The sequence below is a fragment of the Scylla paramamosain genome, chromosome 3 (genome assembly GCF_035594125.1).
Source record: "Scylla paramamosain isolate STU-SP2022 chromosome 3, ASM3559412v1, whole genome shotgun sequence".
NCBI classification, from domain to species: Eukaryota; Metazoa; Arthropoda; class Malacostraca; order Decapoda; family Portunidae; genus Scylla; species Scylla paramamosain.
In genome coordinates, this window is record NC_087153.1 from 17,003,081 (window position 1) to 17,022,500 (window position 19,420).

Sequence of the window (19,420 nt, forward strand, 5' to 3'; positions counted from 1 at the left end):
GTAAAGACAGGGATTGCATCACTTTTGAAAGCAGCCATACTATCAACTGAATCATCAGCCAGCTGTCTTCAGTAATCCATTATAATATTATAACACAGTACATGAGTGGAGGGACAAAATAAGAAGTGAGGAGGTAAGAAGAATAACTGCTGGTATACTGACAGCTAGATTATAGTTATTAAAGTTATACCTAAACTGGTTGGATGAAATCTGGTGGCCACACCAGCACCGTCTCCATGAGGTGGTTTGCCTCAGTACTGTCCTCGGCAACAGTCCTGGAAGATTGGGACAGTTCATCTCTTCCTTACACCCATTTTATGAACGGGAGTTGCATTTCTCTTCCTTTTATCCATCTTGTTAATGAATGTTATGATTGTAAAGGAAATAAAAACAAACTCTCAGTAACATATCCATTTATATTTTGCTGTACAAAATGTTTACACATATCTACATTTCCGTCGGTATAAAAAAAAGGCACTTATCTTTGGTAAGTTGTCTGAGGCCTGGCTGCCACATTCATTGAGGACAGGTGTTGTCATATAGTATGAAAAATACCTTCCCAAACAGTCAGTTTCGGTTATTGTTAAAAACTTCAGCTGTTTGCGGCTGTCAAATACAGAAACAACTTGAGGTTGACATTAAAAGGAGCAAAATCTGGTCATTGTAAATGCAATGTCTTTGTAGGCACCTTCCTTGAGCCTCAGCAGTATCCTGGCCCCACTGGGGTCAGCTCATCCTCAGGGAAATGCAAAAGGTCTCTGACAGCTAAAAGATATGCCAGCAGATATAATGGTCATTAATAAATACTCTTTAATCAAGACTAATTCAGCTTGAGCTTCATGTCCTTCATAAATGTCAATAAAATACAGTTTAATTAGTCACATTAATAAAAGTGTAAGAACTTAAAATTTTCCTCAATATGGTACCTGTAATGACAGCCATTACAATATCAAAATTTTTGCAACCTTCAGTCAACTAAAACAATAAAACACAATAAATGATTTGATGGCTGTTGATGCATGCAGGACTACTGACCTCTGTTGTCACTCATGAAAAATTCCTTGGCACCATGAGGAATAACAACATCAAAAAAGTCATACTGTATTGGATAAAAGATTTATATTATTATTATTATTATTATTATTATTATTATTATTATTATTATTATTGTATTTATACTTTTTGCTAAAAGCTTAATGAGTCTGAATTATACTTATAAAAAGCTGGACATGTCAGGTTTATTAAAAAAAGTATATTCAAATTATCTATAGTAACATTAAATAAAATGGTAATTTGTGAAGGAAGAAATAAGTGTTCCTTTAAAAATAGCTATATCTGTTGCTTGCATTGAAAAACAAAAATTTTGATCAGAATTACTATGTCATGATAAGTATATTCGCAATTTTGGGACTAATGGCTGAAATTTCTGGCACATATTCTTATGCTTTTGAGGTAATCATGGATCTAATACAGTAAACAAATGAGTCTGGTGTAAAATAAAGTGAAACAACATGTAAATCAAACAATGTTAATAATGAGGTGATGCTGATATGAAATACTGAGGCTGTAACACAGGCTATCAAGTCTTTCTGGATACACAGAGATACACTGGCACAGATTACCACTTGAGGCTTTAGGACACTGATTAAAAGTGCCATTCCCAAAATTGAGGATTTTTTTTTTTTTTTCCTGGTAACATAAGTCTTTTGTGTTGTACTTTGTATTGTCATGCATTAGTTCATCCCTCTCATCACTGGCATGAGATGGACAGAAAACTGTGTCCACAAACCAATATCTGGATAAGGACCAACATTCTTCTCATCTTATCAAATTAAGGAGAACTTTATATATATATATATATATATATATATATATATATATATATATATATATATATATATATATATATATATATATATATATATATATATATATATATATATATATAAAAGGCTGGTCCAGTTATCCTTATAATATCTGGATGGGCAACCTCCACATTATATGAAATAAACTTAAGATCATACATCCTAGGTGATAATCTTTAGTTACTCAAGGCAAGTCCAGGACACCATTTGTGGCAAAAACATTCATCAGGATTTAGTGAAAACTCTAAAATATATACAAAGGAAGCTACTGACCATAAATGTTAACATTCAATATTTCAACATTATTCGGTTTCTCACAATCTTGTAAGGTATAATTAGCTTCTTTACATGCTCATATCTGTAAAAGATTTCCTGTTGTTCCTTATAATAGTTTGAATTGGTTATGGTAAATAATTACTTTTCACAACCAATTCAAACTATTAATGGATTACTAAGTATCAACTTAATGATGTGCTCATGTGATGGTCTTGATAATTTATGTTAATGGTGCTATTCAAACTTTTTTTTTTGTGCAGTTATTTCACAAACCTGAAAAAAAATGTGTTAGTGCTAAGAGAATTAAGGGTTCTCACTCAAGGAAACCTATAATGTTTCATTAATATTTTCACACTGTTTTGGACTTTGTGTCTGACAATATTCTTCTTAAATTTATACAAATTGGTTCAAAGCAATAGAAAGAAATGCAAAAGATATGACATAATTTTGCTGGACGCCATTATAATGAGGAGCAGTTATAGTACACACATCAAGGTGGTGTGTGGTTCACATGTTGTGTCACAGGACATTGTTCATCCAGATATTATTAAAGCCAGTGGCTGTGATTCACAGGAGTAGTGTGGATTGAATGAATGTTTTTAGATTGTCACCTTGGTGGTACTAAGCTTTGAGCCTTACTGGAGAACAATGGGATACATTTATTAAATTAAAACATGTTACTTAAAATAGTTCAATTAAAAAAGCAGAATAAGAATCTTGGGTGGTCTATAATACTTTTGAAACCTATGATCACATTCTGATTACTTAACCAGGCCAGATATTTTCATCTCTGCAAACTGAGCTACTTTAGAGAATAAAACTTCTGCATCAAAGTGAACTTGTTCAACCACACCAACTCTAACAAGGTTTAATAAAGGGCTGAGATACTCAGTCCATGATAAGACTTGTAGATAAGTTGTCAGATCATACAGTAAAAAAACATAAGTTAAACATTGTTCATTCACTTTTAGAATGAGATCAACACTAAAAAATGTCAACAGAAAACTATATACAATGACTGAATTTGATTTTCATATTTATATATATATTCATATATATATAGATATACATAGATATTTATATACTTAATTATACTATATGACTGGAGCACCAATATGGAAATATGAGTCACTCTGAGTATCTTTCTATTATAGAAAGAATAAATTAAAGTGATTTGAATTCCATAAATCTCAACCACACTTTACCTCAGACCAAGGTAGCAGAACGTTTATGAGTGACTGTAGCAGGAACTGCCTGATGGAGAGGAGCTGTGTCCCAGGATCCTCCCACAGGATCCTGAGGTTCACCAGGAGCAGGTGAGCCCTTCATGACCTCTACCGGCTGGCAGGTGAGAGGTGTCAGGGGCTGGTACACACCCTTTTGTTGAGGAGCTGGAGCAGAGTGGTGAGCAACCATGTTGGGTGAGGGTGGCAGCAGCTTGCTGTTGCTGACCATCATCTGGGTCCTGGGGGGTAGCACTGGGGACAAGGGTGTATCACCACCACTGCTCACACTGCTCACCGACCCACTTGTGGTACTGCTTCCATTTATCCCGCCCAGGTTACTTGAGCTCTGCCGTCTATATTTTGTACTATACTTGTAGAAGTCTGACATTTCAAAAGGTTTAGTTACTTCTCTTGAAGGCTGATAAGTTCCAGCAGAGATGATCATGTGGTTCTGAGGAGACTCATAAGGAACTGAGGCATGGGATGTATCGGCAGAGTCAGAACGAGACTGGAATATACTGCTGTTACTACTGCCAGTGCTGCCCACACTGCTGCCACTAACATTAAGATTTGACTGGCTAGAGGACACATTCCCATTGATCTGACAAGATTCATTGATATCAGCATTATTTATAATTTTTTTCAGGCGACGTCCTGATGCTGGTGAGTCTAGAGAGGTTTCGTACCACTCTTTCCCTCGTTCCTTCTTCATTCTTGCAGCTTCCGCTAAGGAGATTAAGGGTTCTTCAGTCATAGAGCTCATAGAGGTATTCATAGAAACATTATGACTATTTGGAGGTTCAGCTTTAGAGCTGGTGGCTCTTAAAGGAGGTATGTCACTTGGTTTTGTAACTCTAAGGGGAGTTATGTCTGTGGGTGCTTGTCTCATAGAATGGTGGTCAACACTACTGGAAGAACTTGAGGAATGAAGGGGAGGGAGACTTTCATGATGCTTTCCATTGGTGGAACGTAATGGTTGTAACTCTGAGGTCATTCGGTAGGGGGGAATGTTTTCTTGGTTCTGATTAGGTTCTGACATGAAAGTAGTCTCCATGTAACTTCTGCCACTGGCTGTTCTCACCAAAACATGCACTGTACCACTCTGTGACCTCTGAACAGCTCCATGGCCCTGCCCCCGATGGTGCTGGGAGGGTGGGGCAGGCAAACCAGGACCACTCTTGTTACGGTGTCTGTAGTTCTGTGAGCCTCCCTGGTGCCTGTACGAGGAACCACCTCCGTCCACCACATCTGTTCCTCCTGATCTCTCACTGGACATAGTGTCAAAGCTACAGTTGGCTGTTGTGGGGTGAGAGTCACTGGTGGTGTCCATGGCTTCTGAGTGTTCTGGGGTGTGGAAATGGTGGTTGTGGTAGTGTGGATGATGGGAATATGAACCTGTGTGGGTTGGGTGTATGTGGGGTGACACTGAATGATGATTGGAAGGGGCTGTGGCAGGGGAGGGGACAGACTCTAGGTGTTCCATGCTGCGTGACTCAAGCCGTCCGCTGTTGGACCACCGCCGGTCCAGGCTGCCGTACCTGAGGAGTGGACCGGAAGTCATGCAGGGTCATATGCACAATAGCTTGGCTAGAAGTGCCAGTGACTAACAGGACTACTTGGCTGCAATAGACAGTCTCTTCAGTCAGTGATGTGCTGAGACAAGATCAAACAAACCATTGACTAAGATACTCAACAGCAGCCACGACTCCTGTTGCTCACGTGGCTTCAAGGACAACATGCATTAGTAAGCTAACTTTCAAACTTGACATCAATAAAAAATTCAAAAAGGAATGAAAATTAAAAAATGCCATACTTTTCAAATAATAATGAAATTTTAGAAATTCAACTACTATGACATGAAGAAATCTTGATCTTTTGCAATCCAGCATTGTTTTAATAAGCATAAAATGAATAAGCAACGAAGACGTGCAATGTAAAAATTCTGCAAGTTAATCAACATAAACCAGCCTGAACTTTTATCATGACATCAGAATGTTAATTTTGTTAAGTCTTTTCAGTGCACTTAATGCTGATAATGGTCAAGATTTCTTATAGCTTGTGCTTTTAAATATACACATAACATAGAGGTGGTTTAAAATTGCTACTCTATTTCTTTCAAGATAATAAATATAAGAAAAATGTAACAACAGCAGCTAACATATATCACAACCATGCCATTATAACATCATGGGGGAGGAATGGCTCAATGTCACGGGGAAACAAATAACAGATAAGGTCATGCCATACAACAAGGTCGTGTATCATCCGCACCTATCTTGGGAGTCATTTCTCTGTCTGTAAGGGTGGTGGTGGTTGGGGTGTGGGTGGGTGTGGGTGATGAGGGTGGAGGTATCCAGGTCATCCACACTATGGCAGGCCAAGGAGGTGCGTTGCTGAGGGATGTTATAGAGGCCTCCGGGAGTCTCGGTAAGGGCTGGGTCCACCCCTGAGTATGCTGGCCCATTGAGAGTGGCAATGCGAGGATGTGGGATGCGGCCCTCATCTGCCGGCACTGACTGGGACCTTGTGGACAGTGTGGGGTACTGCTGACTTCGGTACTGGCTTCTGGTGTACACTGAGCTGGGAATGTATCCACTGCAAAAGAGTGTTGTGTTGTATTACACCAGAAGTGACTTATATGACTGTCCTTTTGTAGATCACACCTGAACATGTACATGACAAAAATACAAGATAAATACAAAAAGTTACAGATAAAACACATGTTTGTTGTAATGTGAGCTGTGAGGAGCCATGAGATCAGGAGTATACAGTGAAACAGTCAATGGACATGAGAGGTTATCCAAAGAAAGGAAGTATACATTCATTCACATTCTTAGTTTATGTTAATTGACAAGTTTTACTATCAGGCAGAGCTAGTGAGTTTCAAATGAAAAATTACTCTGATCAGACAGTTTAAATGTTTTGTTTCTACAATATACCACACTCAGTCACAACCCAATCAAGCCTCCAAGATTAATGACTTCCTGATACTTTGGGATATTCTTCCAAAGGATATCTCAGAGCAAGAATAATAATATACCCAAAAAAATGTTGTTAAAGTCCAATTACTTATCATACTTTGCTAGACCATTTATACATATATTTTCTTTACATACTTCTAGCACATCACCTTGTTACTTCTCCATTATTACTATCATTTACACTCAACAAGTTCTTTTCTACAACTTTAAGCTTCTTTTCAATTACATTATTTGCTTAATAAGATTGTCTATAGCTTGTACCTTTGATGTCTTGTTAATATGAACTTCCTAAGTCAAGCACAAATTGCAACCATATGTACATGGTATGTACTTTTCTTTTCTTGTCAAGTATTATATGTTTAAAACAATGAATATAAAATACAAAGTGAAAAGTCTGACAGGAAGAGGAAAATGTGCACTTAAAAAATAGAAAGGTCTATCTTACATTTTTCATTAAATTTAATCTTTGAATTCTAGTCATTCTTGTGTTTGGCATTCAGGAGGGAGGTGAAGGAACAAGTACAGTGTGGAAATCTACCAGTTTCCTTGGATTTACCTGCTGGGTCTGTTGGGACTGGCAGGTCTGGAGCACACTGTTCCATTGGTTTGTTTGTGAGGACTTGTTGGAGCTGAGTGGACACCCCCAGATCCTATGCTGTGGCCACCTGGTGACAGGTCACGCCTTGCTCGTGCTCTGACTGGGGTAGATGGGAGCTGAGGAGAGCGAGGGGAGACTGGAGGATGGGTGGGTGCGGCTGGGGAAAGACTCACTCCCTCCCCACTGAGGCCATCCCGGTGAGGTTCACATATGCTATCCTGAGGGCACTCCTGACTGCTGGTGACAGTGGCGGTACTCAAGTTGGCACTGTCGTCGTAACCGCCTACACCTGAAGAAAAATAATTATATTTTTAAAGAATTATTTTGCATGTATTAGTAAGTTCTCTATTTTCTATAAATCATGATGATGCATACAACTATATTTACTGCATGACAGACAAAGCAAATATATTTTTTGCTATCTGTAATTCTATAGTCTAATTAAGTTAAAATTTTTCAATATTGGTATAGGAACTTCTGCTATCTTTATGTAGCTTTTATCTCCTGAAGTTCACGACACTGTTGGCCTTTGAACATACATTTCAATTAACAAACATCATGCACACAGTAAAAGTTTGAATTATCACCAGTGCTACACCCCTTAAAATAAAACAAGTTCCAACCTTCACTATCTGAGACTGGCCGAGGCTTTTTCTTTTGCTTCGGCATACTGGCGGCTGTGGCTGCTTGTTTTGACCTTGCTGCTTTTAGTTTAGTTTCCAAATCTTTTAATCTCTGCACTGACTGCTGATAAGACATCTTGCGTTGTTTTCTGACTCCTTTCCGAGCTGAAGTTTCATTAGCAAGTCTGAGAGCAGCACTGGTAATTTTTCCCTGAATCTCATATTCTAACTCCAGGGCAGCAACTGTCTCCTCCTGCAGCACAATAAAAGTGAGACCATTATCATAAATACATATAAATGACTGCAGTCAGAGGCAAAATACAGTATGTGACAGGCTCTGATTTAAAGTTGGGGAGACATGTCATTGTTATTAGTATCTTTGTAAAACTAAGTGTGCCAAAGTTCTTACCTGTTTGTTAATAATCTTACTAATGAGGTTTTCACTGAGAGCAAATGAAGTGCCAACTCTCTTGCGCACAGTTGGTGGAGGCTGTCCAGGAGTGACTGGATATTCAGGGGGCAATTCTCCTGTCAGCTCTCCCTCTCGTAAGCAGAGCAATCTCAATTCCTCCTCCTTTTCCTTAATTTTCTCCTGTAGGGCATCTCTTCTTTCCTTCAGGGCACTGTACATCTCCATTCTGGCTTGGTGGAGACTCTCTGTACTAGCACTGTCCTCTGTTGAGAAAACATATGTAGTTAATTCTAAGATGCAGCTAAAAATTTCCCCAGTATGATGAAACTGAGAGAAACATTACAAGAATGGTATATCAAAAGGAAGTTTCTTGGGTTGAATATATGATTTTCACACATGACTTACTACACTGACACCAGATACTGATGCATCATATGTAATTATACAGAATCAGTGTCATGCTGTCACTGTCACTATAGGTAATAAAGATCCCAGTGCTTTAAAGGAAATCTGACTATAAAAGAAAGTAGGAGAAAGATAGTTTACTCAATGTAGAATATTACAATAAAAAGCTGAATGGTTTGAACCCACATGAGTCAAGAGTTTAAGTGCCTTGGTACTTGAACTCTCATATTTCTTGCACGTCCTTAGCATTCTGTTTCATGCAGCATTACTTCCTTATAAGGTCCAGTGAATTCAGCTCCCTCATTCATCCTTTTGAATCTTCTTTACTTTGTTAATCAGCTATCAAGCATTTGCAGACATCTAGTGCTTCACTGCAAACTACCTAGACTATGTAGTAAATCTAAAAACTACACACACACACACACACACACACACACACACACACACACACACACACACACACAACAGTAATACAAGCTGTTGCCTGTGTCCAGACTCCCTACCTGCTAATGAGTTGTTAACAAGTGAGGATTGTGAGCCGGACCGTGACAGGTTTGAGGAGGAGGAGTGTGTGGAGAGTGACACACAGCTCCGGGACAACTCAACTGCCAGCTCTGGAAGCTCCCGCACTCCACTAGCTTCACTCTGTAAATAATTCACTTGTGTCATTCAAGTAGATTCTCTACTCATGATTACCTGAATAGCAACAAAAAGTTGCACTGATAAAGCATGTTTTCTTATCACAGCAAAAAATTAACTATGAACCTAGACTATTTGCTAGAAGTCTGACTGCTGTGCAAAATAAACTTATAGTGATGTATTATAGACTTTTTATCTCCAGAAATTTTACAAAGTGCAGACTTACTATAAAGTCTAGACACCAGGAAAAATACATATGAACATAAACATTAACACAAGAGAGAATATTTCACTACAAGCCCTCAGGAATAACTCACTCTGGAGGTTTTACGGTCAAGGTAGAACTGGTGCTGTGCGATCGCCATGGACCAGATTGCTTTGCAGAGCGACTGAGTCTCTGCAAACCAAACGTAGACACTGACGTTGCCTGGCCCAAATGTCCTCCGTGACACTGACACTCTGCCGGACAAGTGAAGACAAGTGAGCATCTCTGTGGTGGCAATAATTGTGTGTTGCTGAATGATGTTACAGAAAATTATTCATATGGAGCAAATATGGCTTACTATTCTAGGCAGTAAGTATAACAATGTTCCTTCTATTCCCTAAACATGCACAGTATACTAAAGAGAACCATTTCTTGTTTTATGAAGCTTATATAAAACCTCTCAAATCAAACTTAGATAATCTAGCACATATTGTAAATATAATTAAAAGTTCTTTTACCCAATGGGATGAGAAAACATTGATATAACAACAACAAAAGTATAGAATTTTCAAACTTCCAACTATGCCAATGCTTGCATCACATGTGTAAAAACTTTTATCATAGCATACAGACACCTCAAGTACCTAAGTCATACTGGTTATCATTCTGAAATCATAAGCTATGAAATAAACCCAATCTTCTTTGATATGCTATGTGTACTAAATTTCAATAGATAAATGGAAATGCTGCATTATTTTTTTTACAAAGCTCTAAGCATTCCAGATTTATTTATTTATTTATTTTTATTTTTTATTTTTTTGTGGGGAGTTTGTGTAGAATGAAACTTATGATTACTATTATGAATGAGGCAACAATATTTGCTAGAATACCAAATTCTAAGCAATGCAAGTTGTGTCTATGACAGTAATATAATGAGATGAGAACAACAACAACCCATGATTATTTACTGCTCTACTAAGGGAGGAAACTGTTGCTTGGTATGATAAAGCAACAAGTGTGGTATCAATGCACAGTACTACACAGGATGCTGCTGTGCCTCATCTTTCTCCCCTCCTTACTCTCAGTTTTTCTTTCTCTCACATTTTGACTGACTGAACATGGAATACCAAATCACATTTCTTCAAATGAAATATAAAAACATAACAACAAATCAACAAAAAATCATGGAATATATATAGTTCTGGAAATAACATTTTGGCATCAAAATATTGCAAGCATAGCATAGCTTTAAAAAATCATAAAAAAGCAGGATACTGGATCATATCAAAATCTGCAAATGGATAAAATTAATGCAATGCTGCTGCCAGTGGACTTGCAAAGCTCAATAATTAAAAATAATATATATTCTTATGACAGGGAATTCCATCACAAGTATTCAGGTTGATGAAGTGTGAATAAAAGAACTCTTATTGTATTACAAAGTGTGAATAATAACTACTTAACTACCAGTTTAACTACAAAACATAAAATGTTAACTTCTTACAAATTCAGTGTAAATATAATTTCTGTGTGAACTGTGGATCAGCCATCTAATTCACTACCAGTAAGCCTTAAAATACAGTAAAGGTTTTAAAAAATACCAAATGGATTGGTCACATGCAATATCAGTTATTCAAATGTGTACAATAAGTCCTCAATTTACTTTTCTAACTTTTTTTACAGACTAAAATCTTAAATCATGTTTCTTTATGACTTTTAAAAGGACATCATAGCAATAATAAGTAATATGCTCCATCAATTTTATCTTGTGGTAAGGCTCAAAGCCAAAACACTATAACACAAACCATCATGGGATGCTGATACCAGCCAGTCATCTGTAAACACTTTAAAATAACAGACCAGGAGCCACTTCTGGAGACTGAATACTTCACTATAGACCAATCTGATACTGCAGTTAATCTCATCAACAAGTTTGTTGCTTTAATCTGCCAATGTCCTAGAAATCCATGAAATGTTTTCAAGGAAACATTTGCAAAAAATCACAAAATTTCATCAGTATGTTTACTCAGAACAACATTCCTTCATAGCTGATGTAATACACACTGAAGATGAGGGCACTGGTTCTCACCAGGTGCCTCACCTAACAAATATGAAAGAAAACAGTTATAAAGACACTAACAAAAAATAACAACCATGACACCTGTTCATTGCTGTAACACTTGTAGAAGTCAAGTGAGGCCTGGATGTTTTATATAAAGTTTGATATCTGAATAGTTCCTCTGCATATAACAAAACATATATTTTTCCTCTCTCTGTAACAGAATGTTGCCATATACTTGTGCAAAATTATAACTTTAGGTATCAATAAATGTTTTGAGTCATGAAAGTATAGCTTGCTATTACTGGTTCTCATCTTACAATACGTAACTGGTCCACAAAGGGCCATTACACACGACAAAAGCTGCAGGAAATTCTTGGTGGATATGAACTCATATGGAAACATAAACATTCATTCAATAGCTCATATATGTAGTGCTCATGGCAACAGACTTCATTTTTACAATTGCCCTCATGCATTTTCAGTCTGGAGGAATCTGGTATTACAACATTATACAATCAGCTTTGACAGATGATGCATACATCATGAGCATAGCGCTGCAATGTGATCAAACATAACACCTGGATATTGCCTCCCCCACCCCAGCATTTAAAAAGTTTATGCCAAAGGTCAATGAATATTATTATTTCATACATGTATACTGTTCAACACTGCACTTGAAAAGGGAAACCTGGGAAGCTGAGTCTGTGTTCTGTCTTTCTGAATGTCATGTTTCCTGGTATCAGATTTAGTACAGATTGAGGACTTTTTGTACAAAATGACTGCCTTACCCTATAAAACTTATGGCTACTGTCAACTGGTAATTGACTACAGAATACACTCTGCTACAAGTCATCACCACTACAACTTTTGTGTGTACATGTGTGTGTGTGTGTGTGTGTGTGTGTGTGTGTGTGTGTGTGTGTGTGTGTGTGTGTGTGTGTGTGTGTGTGTGTGTGTGTGTGTGTGTGTGTGTGTGTGTGTGTGTGTGTGTGTGTGTGTGTGTGTGTGTGTGTGTGTGTGTGTGTGTGGTACTAAGTGTTTCCCGTCGACTCACTGTGTGGTGGCTTCAGTGATGGCCGCTAGCAGGTCATCATGGTGGGGGTCACGCGAGTCCTCTATGGCATCCTCGTACAGGTTAAAGGAGCTCAGGGTGTGCACCACTCTACTTGGACAAGACAACACCATGCATCACAACGCCATGCCAGGACTGGCTAACTCTGTGTGCTGCCACCTTGCTGTGCCCACGACCTAACATTCTAGCAGGTCAGCATTCAGGGCAACACCTAAGACTAGTGTGCTATAATAAAGGACTGAGGCAGATTCATCTTGAAGTGTGTTGGTTACAGTCTTGATGCACATTCAACACTAGGGTATTAATGCCAAAGCTATTGGTAATGCAATTATTGCATAACTTCAGTCCAAGCAAGGTCTGGTCTAACTGGCCAAGTCATGGATAACTGGACTAATTAGAAAAAAAGAAGCAAAAACACTTACTTCCAAATGTCATAAAAGAAAATGATGATAATTCAATAAGCTCAACTATGTGTGTTAATCAAAAGGGTATGTAATAAGCTATTCCTGAGTTTCCCAGAAGAACCAAGAGAATTAATAATATTTTACACAGAGTTAAGGCTTACCACTATAAACTGAATGATCTGTTTAATATATCCTTAACTTTTAATCTCTAAACGGTTCATCACATTCTTTTGGATACATTGCTTCTGAAGGAACAAAACACATGGGATGGAAATTTTAAGGCAACATACATGTACTTGGTCTGAGAGGCAACAAACAAAAACAATTCATCATTGAAGGAGTTGACCTTTTGAAAGTTGTGTGACACAAGAACTGACAAGTGGAAGCAGGAAGAAATGTGACCTCTGCCACAGCAGACTTCCACGAGAGGCAAGGCTCTTCTACAGCATTTTTACTGCTTGGCTAAATCTCAAATACACCTATAAGGAGTTTGTCAGGAACCTGCAGCAGTCTCTGTCACTGACTCATGTTCAGCCAACTTAGCCGACCCATCTTTCCTAAAGGCATCACATTTCAAGTCTTTCCCTTGTCCCTTTGCTGAACTAAAGGTTCATCCTTCAACTACCTCATGAAAATTCAGGTTGCCTGGGTGAGGCCACATCCTACTCTGCTTCCCAGGCTCCTAACTGTAGTAGTAGATTTCCAAGAGGAAAATTTTGCTTTGAATGTATTTTGCTGGGGCTTACAAGAACTAACCTATAAATTTCAAAACTTAATGCTGATATTAGTTTGCTGTGATGCAATATTAATTTTAAGAAATTAGTTGCATGAAAATGCATTTCAAATGTGTATTAATTATCGTACATAAATGTTATTGTTTCCAGTGTTTGGCTTTTATCATTCCTGAGGCGTTGAGAAAGGCAGTTGGGGAGGAGGGGGAGGGTGGCTGCCCAACACAATAAAGGGTACAATACATAATTATTTAGCTATGGTATTTCAAAACAGCGGTAAAAGTAGACGAACAAACGAATTGTTGAATAAGTAGTTAATTACATAAATTCCTTTTCACTAAAAATCCTGTTCCCCACAAAAGAATAAAGTAAACCATGAAGAACCAGAGCAGCCACCAGTTTCCTCACAGAAGACAGCCGATGACAGAAAAAAAAAATATTCATGAGTGAAAGAAAACTATGTTCTTTCGGCTTTTCACATTGTTTCAGTGATATTTTAATGGGTCAGCCCACAGAAAAGGGCTTGTGTTGCGCGCGAAGAAGAGGGGGAGGGAGTGGCGGGAAGCTGCCACGCGCTGCTAACAAAGCTTCTTAAGCTACATAGGTATTAGTAAAAGAAACACGCAAAAATAAAGCTTTAAAGGCAACAACATAAAGCTGTGGAGCAAACAAAACACTAACAAATCTATGCCACAGCAGTTACTCTTCCTCACCTTTTAGGATCATGAACCTCAATGGAGAACTTTCTCTCCCTGAAGTAAAGGTTCTCTAATTGCTTCCACAAGAAAACCCTCCGTGGCTTCTTCTTGTCAAGGAAGTCGTACTGGGCGATGCCGCGGTAGCTGAGGCCCAAGTACCACGGAAGATTGGAGCGGTCCCGTACCTCGTAGTAGTGAGTTCCGTAGGTCGGCAGGCGCTCCACCAGGCTCATATACCTGTCGGAGCCATCGCCGTTTATTATCTAAATCAACAAGGGCGCGGGACCTCTATCCTGTATGCCAGTATTCCTTGTTGTTGGCAAATAATTACATCAATGCAGATAATGAAGCTGGACACATTTATTGGAGAGAGAGAGAGAGAGAGAGAGAGAGAGAGAGAGAGAGAGAGAGAGAGAGAGAGAGAGAGAGAGAGTAGGTGTAGGAGGCAACACTCACTGCAGGATGGCGTGGCCGCGGGTGTAGCCCTGCAGGCGACGGTGCTCCTCGCTCACCCGCTCCTCGCTGTCCAGGGATGAAGCAAGCAGGTCAGGACATTCACAAAGGTAAAGGTTAGGAATGCATGACTACTAATACATACAAACACAATAATATTTCATAAGAACTTAAGTATTCAATATATACATTATATACCACACTTTCATTCAAACAGCCTAACACACGCTCCCCGTATCCTCACCGCACCACACCCTCACCCAAGCCACACCCGACCTACTCCCCACCGCCTCCTTCCCTACCTATCCTACCCCCTAGAGTCGGACCATAAACCCGACTACAAACTAGGCTGGGAGGGCTAAGGGAGGGAGGAGTCGCAGAGGGAGATTCACCCGATAATATTGCGTTTGAATTGGTCTCTTTTGCCTGGCTGGACGAGACTAGGGGGAGAGAAGAGGAGGGGAGGGGGGAAGACGAAAGTTCTACCGCTATTGTCCGAAAGAAAAATACGAGGGTAGGAGATATAGTATAAAAAGAGCTAGCATAAATATGTGATTATGCGCCAGGCGTTGTCGTAAACCCATCTTATATGGCCAGTATGGGAAGGCTGGGAGGAGCAGGTCGGGCAGGCTGTTGGTCCAACGTTGCACGCACGCCACGAACAGGTTTGTCGCGAGTCCCACGGTTTTTATTGTTCGCTAACACGCAAGTCTGGAACCCGTCCCACTAGTCTAGGCCTACTGGCGGGAACAGAAGGGAAGAGGAAGTAGTGTGAAATACATGTATATTAAGAGCGTTGACAGGGCGATTGTGAGAGAAGATGGAGAGGGGGAAAGAGCGGAAAACGAGATATACTCGTATGTGTATGTGTATGTGTGTGTGTGAGTGAGTTGATCAGACATGGCTCGCTGCCAGACGCATATCGCCCACACAGCACACGCCGGCACCACGGCTTACTGCCAACACTATCATACTGCAGCAAGGTGTGTTCAAGGAAACAAACAACAACAAACTAGTGTGTGTAGCGTTCTTGGGGTATGTTACTCAGTTACTATGAAGCACCTTAGCAAACAGAACCATCCAGACAGCCTCTCTCTCTCTCTCTCTCTCTCTCTCTCTCTCTCTCTCTCTCTCTCTCTCTCTCTCTCTCTCTCTCTCTCTCTCACCAGTACTGCAGGGAGGGATGCTCGCGGATCACACTGGTGGGCAGGAGCTGCGCCTTCTTGAGGTGGGACCGAGTGGCGGACTCTCTGCAACACACAACACAACACTCAGCCTCACACCAAGGCTGGGCGTGTACACACACAGCACCAGCTTAATAAGGGAGTCGTGCATTCACTTACACACCGCCACCACCATCGCCAAAATAAGATAGAGAACGAAAGAAAAACACAGAGGGATATCTAGATTTACAGACAGGAAAAACAGGGAATGATGGAGACAGACTGGCAGATAAATATATGAATAGCTATATATAAAAGGAAAAATAGATAGATGAAAGAAATAAATGAGGAAAAATGAAAACCTAATATAAACTATAGTAGTAGTGGTAGGTGGTGATGGTGGTAACGATCGCGTGGCGGTGATGGTGGTAACAATAATAAAAATAATGCTGATGATAAACGAATAAAGAAACAAATTAACAAATAAATAAATGATACACATTCCTATCCACTGAAGAACGAAAAAAATATATAACCAGATGCACTCCATCGCATAATCAAGCATTCAATACAAACCACAGGGATGAAAATCTGCAAAACCTGCATCACGCCAGTGAGCGGGTGCATCCCTGCGGAGCACCAGCCTCAGTCAGAGCACTTGTCATCAAAACACTGAACTCAGGGCAACGAGAGCGCCTCTGTATCATCCAAAATAATAAAGGAGGGAAGAATATTTTGTTCCCATAACTTGATAGGGAATAGATTTTTTTTTTATAACTTTGTAAATAATGATAATGGTAATGATAACAATAAAACTGAATGAAAAAACGCAGGATAGTATTAATCCTTTCATTCCTACACATTTTTTTTTCCTTATAATCTTCTTCAACTTCTGTATCATAGTCTCTTAAATAGCTATGTAGTCTAAAAATACAAATTAAATCACCCAATATATATATATATATATATATATATATATATATATATATATATATATATATATATATATATATATATATATATATATATATATATATATATATATATATATATATATATATATATATATATATATATATATATATATATATATATATATATTGTTTCTACGCAAATATTTTTATAGTGTTCTGAATGTAAAAAAAAATAAAATAAATAATAATAATAAAAGCAATGAAAGGGTCAATTAAAGAGATTACCTACTGTTCTTTCCAAAGCGACTATCTAGTGCTCTTTCCTTCCTAATACACCACCTTCTGCTACTTCTACGGTACTTACTGCGTGAAGTCCCCGTACGTGGCTTGGAGGGCGAGGGCCGCGAGCCGAAAAGCCGTGTCACTCTCCGCCTCCAAATGACCCTGAGGGAGAGAGAAAGTAAGGTCAGGCCGGACGCAAAGGTCACACGAATAGTGCCTAAAAATGAATCTACATCCAAAATACATTAGAAGGAAGGAAAACATTAACAATAACGAGAAAGTTTGATTGTTGTTATCACTGGTGAGAGAGAGAGAGAGAGAGAGAGAGAGAGAGAGAGAGAGAGAGAGAGAGAGAGAGAGAGAGAGAGAGAGAGAGAGAGAGAGAGAGAGAGAGAGAGAGAGAGAGAGAGAGAGAGAGAGAGAGAGATTTTCACAACCCACCACTGTCACATGCACAGTCAACCTACACACGAGGCTGGCCACACACAACAAAGAAAAGGACGACTGTCTAGGAAGCATGGACAATTTGGGCCACGAATAAATAAATGAGGTGTATTATCAATCACAGTAAGTAACATTTCAAGAGAATATTAAACGAAAAGACTGATGTTTAATTTAGCTTTGGAGGTATTCCTTGCTTTAATGTTTAATGAGAGAGAGAGAGAGAGAGAGAGAGAGAGAGAGAGAGAGAGAGAGAGAGAGAGAGAGAGAGAGAGAGAGAGAGAGAGAGAGAGAGAGAGAGAGAGAGAGAGAGAGAGAGCTGAATCAGGAAGAGATGCACATGATTCACGGGTAGCACGTTTATGAATAGCGATATTTTTAAGAGTAGCAATAAAGGGTAACTAATGAATGACATTTACCAAGAATGAAGAATAAGTAACTTTAAAGAACTGTAAGGCGAGAACCCCACTGCTCTCAGGACTTGCCAGTGTCTCAACATTCCTGCTTGAAAAGGTGAAGGGAGGCGAAAATAAAATAAAAGAAAAGAAAAACGGGAGATGGAAAGATAGTCATATTTTCCCTTTATGCATCATTCCATTTCCTTTTTCCACCATTACGACTCTTTCCTCTTCCCATGCACAGCTTCTCTCCTTCCTCCTCCTCTTATCCATCGTCTCCATCCTCAGTCCAACACAAACTTTCCCTCGCCTTTCTTTCCCTTCTTTTCTCACCAGTTCTCCACCTTCACGTCTGCACACACTTCCTTATCCTTCATCTTTCCTCAGGCCTCCCATGATGTTCCTTTCCGTGCTCCCCGCCATAAATCCCCTCCTGTCGCGACGAGTGTTCGTATATCAACCACATTCTTGCTTTCCCGTTCCTTTTCCCTCTCTCCGCACCCCCGCCCCGCTGCGCCCCGCCCCCCGCCGCCCCCGTGGACAGTGCAGTTATCAGGGACCGCCGCGGGGGTGCCGGATAATGACTGGCAGGGCGTTGAAGTTTCCCACGAGGCTAAGGGAAAATTGAGGTGAGTGTGAGACAAGGTCAGAGCCAGGCAGTGATGGACGCAGCTTGGGAGGGCGAGGCGAGGAGATAGGCGAGAAAGGTAAGGGAAAAGTAGGACTAGAGGAGTGGGAGGGGGTTTACAGGAGGAGGAGGAGAGGGAGGAGGAGGAGGAGGAGGAGGGAGGAGGAGGGAGGAGGAGGAGGAGGAGGAGGAGGAGAACTGGACTCACAATACCGAAGGAATCTGAGTCCACTGACCGAGATGAGGGAGGGTGAGAGGTATGAACGAAGAGGGGGTGAGGGGGGGAAAGAACCCAGAAAGAAGAGGAGGAGGAGGACCCAAACACACGGCCAATTTCCCACAGGTAGCACCATGAGCAGCTTAATGAGGCGTTACTGGGCTACTGGGGACAGGTAACTTGATCCACACCTGTAAACAAGACCACCGCGGTGACCACCACATTCCTGCCCACGAGAGAGAGAGAAAGAGAGAGAGAGAGAGGAGAGAGAGAGAGAGAGAGAGAGAGAGAGAGAGAGAGAGAGAGAGAGAGAGAGAGAGAGAGAGAGAGAGAGAGGAGAGAGAGAGTATGTGTGTCAGCCCCCTCACATACCTTGAACAATTTCCATTCCAGCCCCACACAATCAGCCTAGCTACACACCTGCCAAGCTTCTACACCTGTGCCACCAATTTGCACACTCCACCACCACCACCGCCATGAACTCTCCCCAAGCACGCGCACGCCTCAGGGACGACGGGTGAAGCAAGGCAAAGAAGGATGTGCATGAGAGAGAGAGAGAGAGAGAGAGAGAGAGAGAGAGAGAGAGAGAGAGAGAGAGAGAGAGAGAGAGAGAGAGAGAGAGAGAGAGAGAGAGAGAGAGAGAGAGGAGCAGGTGAGTCATGACGGCCTCGGGTGAAGGTGATCACGTCTCTACACACACACACATACACACACACACACACACACA

The 19,420-nt window shown here is 40.2% G+C and overlaps 1 protein-coding gene across 6 annotated transcripts in view; it reads right to left on the reverse strand.

Moving 5' to 3' along the window:
• Positions 1 to 398: 398 nt before the first annotated feature.
• LOC135091795 (FERM domain-containing protein 4A-like) overlaps positions 399 to 19,420 on the reverse strand; it is a 149,902-nt gene continuing 130,880 nt past the window's right edge. For 5 of the 6 annotated variants that reach the window (XM_063989775.1, XM_063989767.1, XM_063989783.1 and 2 more), the window contains 12 exons: positions 17,092 to 17,171; positions 15,817 to 15,900; positions 14,654 to 14,719; positions 14,213 to 14,434; positions 12,347 to 12,454; positions 9,343 to 9,484; positions 8,890 to 9,031; positions 7,979 to 8,244; positions 7,570 to 7,822; positions 6,905 to 7,235; positions 5,639 to 5,962; positions 399 to 4,905 (listed from right to left, as the gene is read on the reverse strand). In XM_063989775.1, the coding sequence (XP_063845845.1) occupies positions 3,348 to 4,905; positions 5,639 to 5,962; positions 6,905 to 7,235; positions 7,570 to 7,822; positions 7,979 to 8,244; positions 8,890 to 9,031; positions 9,343 to 9,484; positions 12,347 to 12,454; positions 14,213 to 14,434; positions 14,654 to 14,719; positions 15,817 to 15,900; positions 17,092 to 17,171 (3,576 nt within the window). In that variant the 3' untranslated portion in view covers positions 399 to 3,347. The remainder of the gene's footprint in view (positions 4,906 to 5,638; positions 5,963 to 6,904; positions 7,236 to 7,569; positions 7,823 to 7,978; positions 8,245 to 8,889; positions 9,032 to 9,342; positions 9,485 to 12,346; positions 12,455 to 14,212; positions 14,435 to 14,653; positions 14,720 to 15,816; positions 15,901 to 17,091; positions 17,172 to 19,420) is intronic. The other variant, XM_063989802.1, reaches the window with a different exon arrangement.